Source organism: Parus major, chromosome 9 (genome assembly GCF_001522545.3).
Source record: "Parus major isolate Abel chromosome 9, Parus_major1.1, whole genome shotgun sequence".
In the NCBI taxonomy this organism is placed as follows: domain Eukaryota; kingdom Metazoa; phylum Chordata; class Aves; order Passeriformes; family Paridae; genus Parus; species Parus major.
The window spans coordinates 23781153-23791732 of record NC_031778.1 but is presented as its reverse complement, the minus strand read 5'-3'; the positions used below and the strand labels follow the sequence as shown (position 1 = coordinate 23791732).

General features: G+C 51.1%; 1 protein-coding gene across 1 annotated transcript; it reads right to left on the bottom strand.

Moving 5' to 3' along the window:
* Positions 1-5540: 5540 nt before the first annotated feature.
* Positions 5541-10580, bottom strand: SHOX2 (short stature homeobox 2; the record flags this gene model as incomplete). Its single annotated transcript, XM_019007741.1, has 4 exons — positions 5541-7569; positions 7642-7730; positions 7814-7871; positions 10302-10580. Coding segments are annotated over 4 exons (678 nt in total), but the record flags the coding sequence as incomplete, so codon positions are not given.

Here is a 10580-nt window from a genome sequence, read left to right as displayed (position 1 = left end):
AAAAAAAAAATTTAAATCAATTCTTATTTGAAAGAGCCCTGGAGATAAATTAGTCCCAGGAGTGCTTCACCCAGAACTCAGCGTGGCCAGGGCCATATCTTGGCTAATAACAATTGGTTTGTAGTAGATATGTTCCATTTCTGAGAGAAGGCTGGATTCATCTTCCTGCAGGCCCCGAGCAGAGCTGACACCCTGTAAATCTGCCTCTCCATTGTTCCACAGACACAGCTCGGGGCACATGTTGTGCAAGAGAGCTCCGAGGGAAAAATCCCAGCAGCTTTCCCAGCCCAGGAAAAGAAGTTCTTGGTTACAAGCAAAATGAGTTCATTAGAAATTAATCCAAATTAATTACATCTGAAGGTGAACTAAAGCATGAATTGCAAATGTTCCTGTTTCCTTTAGCGGTGTTAATGTGGTGTTTTGGAATTCACACAGAATCCTTTACCTGGGCAGGAAAATCTTGTGAAGGGTTTGTGTAATTAAACTGATTACACGTGTGAAAGTTGTCATCTGCTGAAGGCTGCCAAGCTCTTTGTCAGCTCCGTGGAACAGGGACAAAACCCACCAAGGGCCTGTCACCTCTTGTGCTGCTGCAGGGGACGAGGACAGAGCTGCCACTGCTGCCACCAGGTCAGGAACCCGCCTGAAAACCATCACATCCCACCAGGAAATGTTCTCCTGCAGTTCCAGCAGAGTGGGAATAACCCAAATGCCTCTGCAGGGGTTGGACAAGGAGGAAAAGCAGCTGGAAAAGGAGCAGGAATGCTGTGGATGAGCTCACATCCCCGTGCAGAGTGAGGATGGATGTCAGAGCCACGGTATCTCTGAAAATTAATGGCTCTTCAAGTAATTGGGATAATCTAAACCAGGTATGGGATGACAAAGGATAAGATGGGATATTGGGAAGGGATTCCTGGCTGGGAGGGTGGGCCTGGAACAGAATTCCCAGAGCAGCTGTGGATCCCTGGATCCCTGGCAGTGCCCAAGGCCAGGCTGGACAGGGTTTGGAGCCCCTGGGACATGGAGGTGTCCCTGCCATGGCAGGGTGGGATGGGATGAGCACTGAGATCCTTTCTAAACCAGTCTGGGATTCTGTGGTTTAAAATCCATCAAACCCAGCTGATTCCTTACCCTATTGTTTCCTTTTTCTTTTCCTCTCTCAGGACTTTACCCCAGCAGAATTCCTGCTGCATCACCAAAGTCCCTGCACAGATCCCTGAGTTTCCTGCCCAGGGACAGCAGGAACATTTCCATGTGGTTCCCATTGTCCTGCATTTCACCTCTCAGAGATATTTTGGGGCAATTCTTTATTTACATTTTCTTTAACAAAGAATATGTTTACCTTCTTCCTAAAGATTACCACATGGCCAAACACTTCCAAATCCAAATATTTCCTAAAGGAGAATCTGCATAATAATTAAAATGTGTACATTAAATGGAGGAGCGGTGAAAAAGATGTTCTGAGTGTTCACAGGGATTTTGTGAGGGGATCCAGGCAGGATCTCAATTTCCAGCAGATTGCCAATCTGGGGAAGTGCAAGCCAAGTTTCCACTGCTTAAACATTTACTCAAAGGACAATGAGAGGGTGGGAAGTGTGTTGTTGTTAATAATAACAGTTTGCACACTGCTGTCTGTGCTGGGCTGCCAAACCCCCTCCTGGATCCTCTGGCACAAGGGAGGGGAGGCACCTGGGCCAGCCCTCAGCAGAATTTAATCTCTAAATGAAAATGACCCCCAGGAAAATCCTTGTGTCTTCTTCTGATTGCTTCCAAAATTCAGATGCTTTTCCTAAGAGCGGGTAGAGAACAGGGCAAGGGGGGGATGGCTTCAAAGGGATGGAGGGGAGGGAAGGATGGATGGGATTTTGGGAAGGGATTGTTCCCTGTCAGGGTGGGGAGGCCCTGGGATGGAATTCCCAGAGCAGCTGGGGCTGTCCCTGGATCCCTGGGCTGGACATTGGGGCTGGAGCAGCCTGGGACAGTGGAAGTGTCCCTGCCATGGCTGGGGTGGCACTGGGTGGGCTTTAGGGTCCCTTCCAGCCCAAGCTCTGTGTGATTCCATGATTAATTGCCATTGATTCCATGATTCACACAGACAATCCTTCTTGCCTGAGCTGCTCCAGCAGGGGTAACTCCAGCCCCTTGTGGAGCCCCACTCCAGCTGCAGCTCCCAGCAGAGGGATCTCCTCCTGGAGGAGAAGGAAACAGAGGGTTTGGATTGCTGTGGGAGCAGGATTGGTGGCAGCAGCTGCCTAACAGGGGGGTGATGAAATGTTCCCCCTGTTCCAGAGAGTGCAGCTTGTCAGCATCTCCCTGGAGCTCCCTGCAGGGGCTGGGGGAGGGAAGGTGCCTGGGGGTTTCAAAGAGTTTCACAGAGAACAGAAACTGTGGGGTCAGTGTGAGCACAACAAAATCCCCATTCCACAGTGACAGGAGACACTTCATGCAAAGCCAGGAAGGCAAAAGGCTGGAGTGACAGTCCTGGAGCAGGGGACACGTTTGGACATCCCAAACACCGGGTGCTGGCCAGTTCATCACCTGTGGATGCTTCCTGCCCCATCCAGGAGATGCAGGGCCCAAGGTGGGAGCTGGAAAGAGCTGGCAGAGGGAGGGGCTGTGCAGGCAGCTGCTGCTGGAGCCGGGGGGCTGCACTGACCTGGGGACCCTACAGGACCCCGAGTGACCCCGAGTGACCCCACACAGCCAGGGGTGCAGCACCAGGGTGGGTGTCACCCTGCCACCCCTGGGGTGCAGCTGCACTCCTGAAAGCATTATCAAAACTGTTCTCTGTTCAATACGTGGGCTTGAGGAAGATGTTCCTAAAGCTCTGGCACGGGTTTTTGATCCTTGTTGCTTTCAGGGTGGCTGTAGCTGCTGAGAAAGCCCAACTGCCCCTGGTTCCTTTTGTGCATTTTTATTCCCCACTTTGGAATTCTCTCCCAGAATCTTTCCCTGGGTGATTTTCACCTGTGTAAAAGGAGGCTGCTGAAAGCACAGGGGTGCGACGTGCAAAGGCCATAAACCCTTGGTCAGGAAGGAAAACATCCCCAAACCTCTTTCCCTGAGCAGAGAAAGGCTTCCCTTCGCTCTCTGGGAAAAGCTGAGGCTCTGGTGAGCACGAAGGGACATTGCTGGAGGAGAGGCTGGCTCTGCAGCAGGGAGCTGTGGCCACAGCCCTGGGATGCACACATGGATGATGCAGCAGATCCCTGCAGGCAGCACACACAGAACCAAAACTCAGCCTCACATCGGGGAGGGGAGGGGTCTCTGGGGATCTTTTCCTTGTCCAAATCAGGCCCAGCCTCACCACAGGGCTGAGGGAGATGATGGGGATGGTGGCTCTGCCGTCAGGAGCTGGCAGAGCAGCACAAACCCCTCCCAAAGCCCAGGCTGCCACCAGAGCACTGAGACTCGGGGTGTCGAAAATGCTGAGGATTTCCTTCACTCACACCAACTTAATTGCCTAAAGAACACCTGGAGAGAAGGCTGAGCGCTGGTGTAAAGTGTGAGTAGTGACAGCTCCCGTGCCTGGGAACACTCACTGGATCCTCCAGGAAAACCAGCGGCAGTCGAATGCAGGGAAGGTTAAAAATGAGCACAACTTTTCCAGCTCCTGGCAGAACTTTGCTGCCCACCTCAGAGCCACAAAAGGGATCCAGATTTACTGCTTTTTTACTCTTTTTTACTCTTTTTTAAATCTTTTTTTAGATTTACTGCTTTTACTCTTAAACCTACGCAGGAGGTGACCTTTAGGGTGCCCTTTCACCTGCTGGTACCTCGCAGTGAGGGGAAATCAGGCTCAGAAATAGCAAGGGACTGAGGATTCAAGGGCAAACAAAATGGGAACAGCCACAAAATTGAACAAGTATCAATATTTACTGGGCAGGAAAGAGCACAGGGTGTGCTGGTAGCACAGGACATGATTTATTCCGTGGCTACCCAGGCACAGCTCCCTCCCAGGGCTGGATGCCACAGAGCTCTTCTGATGCTGCTCCTCCAAAAGACAACTTTGAAAGCTTAGCCTGGAACGAAGCTGAGCTGTGAGGGAGCACCACGAGACACAGCAGGTTTGTACATGGGCTTTTCTTGTTTCTCAGGTTTTCCTCCCTTCTCTTTTCCAGCCTGGTGATGTGGAGGAGCGAGCTCCAAGCAGGAATCCGTGGGGTTGGAGCTCCCTGCCCCGCTCTCCTCGCTGGTGCTGCTGCAGAGAGACAACAAAACGTGGGAGCTGCTCCTCCAGCCCCCCGGAATTCACGTCAGGTCCTGCTGGGAACGCCCCACGGGCTCTGCCAGGACAGAAAGAGGTGTTTACTCCTTCCTGCAGGATTTCTGGATCTCTTCTCCAAACCCCCTTCTCAGGCCAGCGCGTCTCCGTGTCAATCCCGCTGGAAGGTTTTATCTGTGCGGGTTGTGAGGCTGGCTGGGCCGTGAAATGTCCATAATTAAATTGGGGGAATCTACTGGGTTCTACAGAGACACTCTAAGAAATAAAATAGAAACAGAAGAGTCCTGGCCAACTTCTGTTGGCCTGTAGACTCGTTAGGGATTCCAATCCGAGAAAACCAGGAATGTGAATATTCCTGTCCAAAAACATCCCGTTAAGACTATTTTATTTTAATCACAGCTGCACTAAAAACCACACAGTTCTCTCACACCATCCAATCACCTTCCCTGATAGGGTGGAAACCCATTTTTCCTGACTTTTATTACAACCATCTCGAAGACAGACGTGCTAAGGGCTGAGGGAAGGTTTGAGGTTCCCGCTGCATCCTCCACGTTTGTGTTCCACCCCAAAAACCTGCACGAGGCTGTGGGGCAACTCCAGCCAAACCAGCTGTGCTTTGAGCAGAGCAGGTAGGACCTGCCAGCTTTATTTGGAGGAGGGAGAGGGTGTCTGAGGCTGGGTCTGATGCTCTCATGCACATATTAATGAACTGCTCTGTTCGGGATCAATCCACGCCACCGCTACTTTTATTGACTTTATAATTAGCAGTATCTTCCTTTTGCTGGAATAAAGCTGTTTTACCCAATTTAAAACCTATCCTTCCCAGCCTGTTGTTAGCAGAGCTGCTTTGGCTCTGGCTGCTTGGGGGCGTCTCTGGGAGGGCTCTGACTGTCCCTGTCCTTGTCCTTGTCCATATCCCCTGTCCTTGTTCCTGTCCTTGTCCCTGTCCCTGTCCTTGTCCCTGTCCCTGTCCTTGTCCCTGTCTCTGTTCCTGTCCCTGTCCCTGCCATGGGGACACCTCGGGCTGTCCCATCGCTGCCCGCGGTGCCGCAGCCATCCCGGGGGACCCTTCCCGACCCTTCCCGACCCTTCCCGACCCTTCCCAATTCCCCCCGACCCCTTTTCCCGGCGGGGTCTCGGGGGCTGCGCATCCCCTCCAGCCCGGTCCATCGCCGCTCCCGGAGCGGCTCCTCCCGCTGGATTTCCCGGATTTCCCGGCGCTCCAGCAGGAGAATCCCGGTCCCGCTGCGGGCTCTGCCCGGGCACGGCGGGTCCCGGTGCCCTCGGATCCCTCCCTGGAAAAGATTCCGAGCCGTTCCGCTTTCCTGGCTTTTATTACCTGAGGGAACCTGACAGAACTCGTAAAGACACGATTTGCTATGGAGCTCCTGGAGCCAACGTCCCGCTTTGCGCAGCCCAAACTCGGCAAAAACAGAGAAATTTGGGGGGAATTTTAAATAAATCTGAGCGGAGGCGAGCGGAGCTTCCTCGTGGTGCTGAGCGCTATCGGCGAGTCGCGATATCTACGGAGCAGAGAGAAACGTGCGAGCTCTACAGGAGGTGAGAACATGGGAAAAAAAGAACATCACCGGTGCCTGGACACCGAGAATCCCGGCCCCAAAAGCGTCCCCACTGCAGTCGATAGATCGCAAAGCGTCTTAAATTCATTACTTGGCACTTATTGAAATTCGTGACGTCGAAAATGGATTAAAAAAGGTGAAGCAAACCTGAGTGAAACAAAATATATTGTACTGACAACAAATGCAATGAGATAACAGCATCTTGCTTTCTTTTTTTCTTTTTTTTTTTTTTTTTTTTTTAAATAACTTAAAATACACTAGAAAAAATATGGTCAATATAAATAATTTTGTTTTCATGGAGAACAAATAGATACAAAGCCCGTCCATACCAAAGTTCGCGTAGAAGAGCTTTCCCTCTGTCTTGGCAATAAGCATGAGGGTCAGATGGCAAAATCTGGGATAACAATCACTGACTGCAGGGTACCCCAGCTTAAATAGCTATACGTCTTTCAAATAATCATAATAATAATAATAATAACCAAAAAAAATCACAAGATTACGTGAATAGATACACCTTTATGAGATAAAATGTAAATGTTTGACAGTCAACTATCAATTCACAAGTTATAGCCAAAATAAACTTTGTTCGTGTGTATCAACAATATTTTACATGTACCCAGTACCTCTTATCGGAATTTGCCGTGGTGTCAAGTGGTGGTTGGGAATTAAATAATCTCTTTTTTTTTTCTTTTCCTTTTCCTTTTTTTTTTTTTCCCCATTTTATTTTTGCCCTCGGGACAGGAGAGACCCGGCAAAGGGAGGCGAACTCTGCTCTCCTGGCGCTTTCCGCTCCCTTTTTATTTCAGAGGTGGGACAGCAAACGACCGACAAAGATTTAAGAGTGGAAAAGGTAGCGCTTGATGTGCCTCTCTGTGCCTGCTTCCCTCCAAGATTAGAGGAGAAAGAACCCAGCCACGTTTGTTTGTTTGCTTTTGTGGTTGTCTTGGTTTTTTTCTACTAAAGATGAGGGTGAAGTGCAAGTGAATCAAAGGACTCCATCAATGAAATACAAATACATGCAAGCCGGAATGCTGCTGGAGGAAGTATCCCGGACAGTTTCCCATTAGAAATTCGCAGAGAAATCATTGTCTCTTTTTTTCTTTTTTTCCTTTTTTTTTTTCCTGTTCGTCGTCTTCTTTCTCTTTCTCTCTTTTTTTTTTCTTTTTCCCTTTTTTTTGTCGCTATTCCAGACGTGGTTGTTAAACTCAAGTACCTGATGCAACGTGAAAGGAGGCCCGCCTCTCTTATCAAATTTCTTGTATTAAAGTGAACTTCGCAGAAAAAGGTCAGTTTCAAAACCTGTGAACTTCCCAGCTGCGCGTCCTCTAATTCCTTAAATAAGTATATATCTCCCGTCCGTTTCTCCTCTCCCTCGTTTCTTTCCTTTTTTTTTTATTTTTTCCTTTTTAACTCTTTTTTCACTTTTTTTTCCCCCTTTTTTTCCAAAAAAAAAAACCAAAAAAAAAAACAGGGAAAAAAAAAACCCAGAATAAAACGCAAGCAGCAGCGCGGTCACAGCCCCAGGGCTGCGGCGTGTTTCTTGGCCTTCAGGCGGAGGTCGGCGATGCTGGAATTCTTGCTGGTGGTCTTGGCTGCGGCGGCTGCGGCCACCACGGAGGCTGCGGAGGCGGATTCGGCCAGGGTGGCCAGCGGGAGCCCGAAGGGGGGAGCGGGGAACATCATGTAGGGGGCGTGGGCCAGGTGCGGGTGCAGGTGATGGTGAGCGTGGGCCACGGCGCTGTCCAGCTGCAGCTGAGCCTGCACCTGCGGGGGACAAAGCCGTGAGACCCCCCAAAGGCTCGGCGAGCCCGGCCGCGCGTCCCCCCGAGCACTCGCCTGCTGGAACGGCATCCTCAGCGCTCCCACGTTCACGTAGGGAGCCACCCTGCAGGCTTCGAACTGGGTGGCGGCTCCGATCAGCACCCCTGGGTGGGGGAACGGGGGGGGATGAGCGGCGGGGGCAGCGCCCGGAGCCCCCCGGCTGCGGCCGAGCCCCCGCCCCCGGTACCTTTGTGCAGTTGGTTCTCCTGTTTTCGGCACTTGGCCCGACGGTTCTGGAACCAAACCTGCGGGGATGGGGACACGGGGTCACGGCCGCGCTGCCACCGCCGAGCCCCGAGAAACGCGCCGGGAATAACCGCAGCCATATAAATAATAATAATAATAATATTAATAATAATAAATTCCCGACCCCCTCTCCCCAGCCCCGCAGACAAAGAGACGCGGGTGCGCTCCCCCCTCCCGAGCATCCCCCGCTCCCGAGCTCCGAAAGGAAAAAGGAAAAGAGTCCAAAACCCCCGAAAATCGCCAAGCGCGGAGCGCACGCCCCAGGGAAAGGATTTCCCCGGGTTCCTCTTTCCGCATCAGACTCCCCAAAGGCTGAAATGGCCCTCGGTACCCACCACGAACGGGCCATAACGGCCTGAGAAGCTCGTGCTCATTAATAAATAAATTAATTAGCTTTATCTTGCAGAAGAACTCAACGACAACAGGGTTTTATGACTTTTTCTCTTATTTTCTTTTTTTTTTTTTGGGGGGGGGTGGGGCTGAAGGAGAATTAAGGTCCTAAAAGCTTCGCTACAAAGAAGTTTGGAATTTCTCTGCTCACTGGAGTGTAGCACAGAAGCGGAATAATTATCTCATTATCATAATAATCTCATTTGATTGCACCGAAGAGGCTGCCCCGTTAGACACCAACATACTCTTAATATTGGAAATGAAATCGTTAAAACAAATTCCCAGCCTGAAGTTGTGCTGCCTTTGAGAAAGGAGGGAGGGAAAGGGGGGAGAGCTGTTTTTTAAACATCCCCGGTTTAACCCAGGGCTCTGCAGCGCATCCCAAGCAGCCACATCCACCAAGGAATCCTTTCCCCGCGGCCAGGAAAAAAAAATAATAAAAATAAAATAAAAAAAAAGATAAAATTTTCATTTTTTGAGGTCTTACTCGAAAGGGACGAATATAAACGGGAATTCCTCCCGCCCTGTCATTTTCTCCAGCCAAGGAAAATCTGCCCGAGAGCCACGTTCGCCCTCAGCCTCCCGCGGAAACAAACGCGCCTCCCGTCATTTACAAATTAGAGCAGATACGAGGCAAAATATTATTGAAAAGCGGTTTTTTTGGTTTTTTTTTTTTTTCCGGGAGGATTTCTAGGGAATGGGTTTAATCTATGTAAATCTCCAAAAGTTATTATGCACCCTGCGATTTGGCATCATGGGAGCGCGGATTATGCGCCGCCGCCGCCTCCTTTGTCGAGCACCTCCCTGCTCCATTTTCCACAGCCAACAACTTTTTGCCTTGGTTTTGTTAAGGTTTGGTGAACAGAAATAAAAAAGAAATTTAAAAAAAAACAAACCACGAACAAACACAATTAAAAACCAACCAACCAAAAACCAACCGAGCAGCCAGGGGAGAAAAAAAAAAGGGGGGGGGGGGGGTGGAGAGAGAGGGAAAATGAGCAGTTTTATTTTTTTTTAATTTTTATTTCTTTCTGGTTTGTTGAGGTTTTTTGGGGGTTTTTTTGTGGTTCAGGCTCTAACCAAAGCTGCTTGTTTTCTGCTTGTTTTGAGTTTTTTGGTTCCCTGTGCAGGCTCTGCCTCTGTCCTCACAACCTTACACGATGCAGGGAAACCCCCCGAGGACTGAGCGCATACTTGGGTGCAGATGGTGCCTGCGAGCACAAAGATTGAGGGGGAGTATCTGTTACAGCGATACTTTCTACCAGCTGCAGATGTTCGGGGCCTAAAACTTCTCCATGTGTTCCAACAAATAATGACCATCATTTTCTCTTCTTTTTATTTTCACAACGGAAATACACCGGAGCAGCTACATTTGTTCTCATTTGAGGGATCCCCTTCCTTCCCTCAGCTCATCCCGACAAAACTCGCAGAGAGCAGCCCAGGAACCCGCTTGGAAAAAAACTTTGGGAGGGTGCAAAGCGCAGGTTAAACCCAGGGAAACCTCCGGGAGGGGAGAAATCTCCAAATTATCTCGGGTTTATCCCAGACTTTCTGTATTTCATAAACCCGAACAAAGCACCTCGCTCAATTTTCGTGCCGTTTCAGCATTTGAGAACTACGAGGCGAAACGGACTGAAATGATATCTATCGTTATTTCGCTCGGAGGGTTCTAATTCAGTTTATGCTCGCGACATCCATGACGGGAATCGGTGCGTCCATGGATGAGCCGGGCAGCGGGGACCGGGAGCGCAGCTCCCGCCAGCCCCGGGAGCGGCTGCCGAGGCAGGGATGGAATAGCGGCGGAGCCGGGATAAAACACGGCAGAACGGAGGGACGGGGACACGCGGGGAGACAAATCCCGGGCAGGCAAAACCCTGCGAGGCCGCTGGCGGATTTGCCGGATGAAGTTGGGAGCCGGGGAGCCGCCTCCTCTCCCTGCCAGAAGGATGGGGCTGGTCCCCGTGGTCTGCCCGGTTCTCCCCGAGCTGCCCCTTCCCCCGAGCACCCGGGCGGGCGGGGACCCGCGCAGCCCCGGCTACCTGCACCCTGGCCTCGGAGAGCCCCAGCCGCTGGCTCAGCTCCTCCCGCATGAACGCGTCCGGGTAGTGCGTCTCGTCGAAAAGCCTTTCCAGCTCGTTCAGCTGCTCCAGGGTGAAATTCGTCCGGCTCCTCCTCTGCTTGATTTTCGTCTGCCCTTCGTCTTCCATCGCTTTCGCATCCTCCTTGCGCTCCTTCAGCTCTGGGGACACTGGGCACGACACAGCAGTCAGAGCGGCGGGGCCGGGGGCACCGGGGCTGGCCCCGCTCCCGGCGGCCGG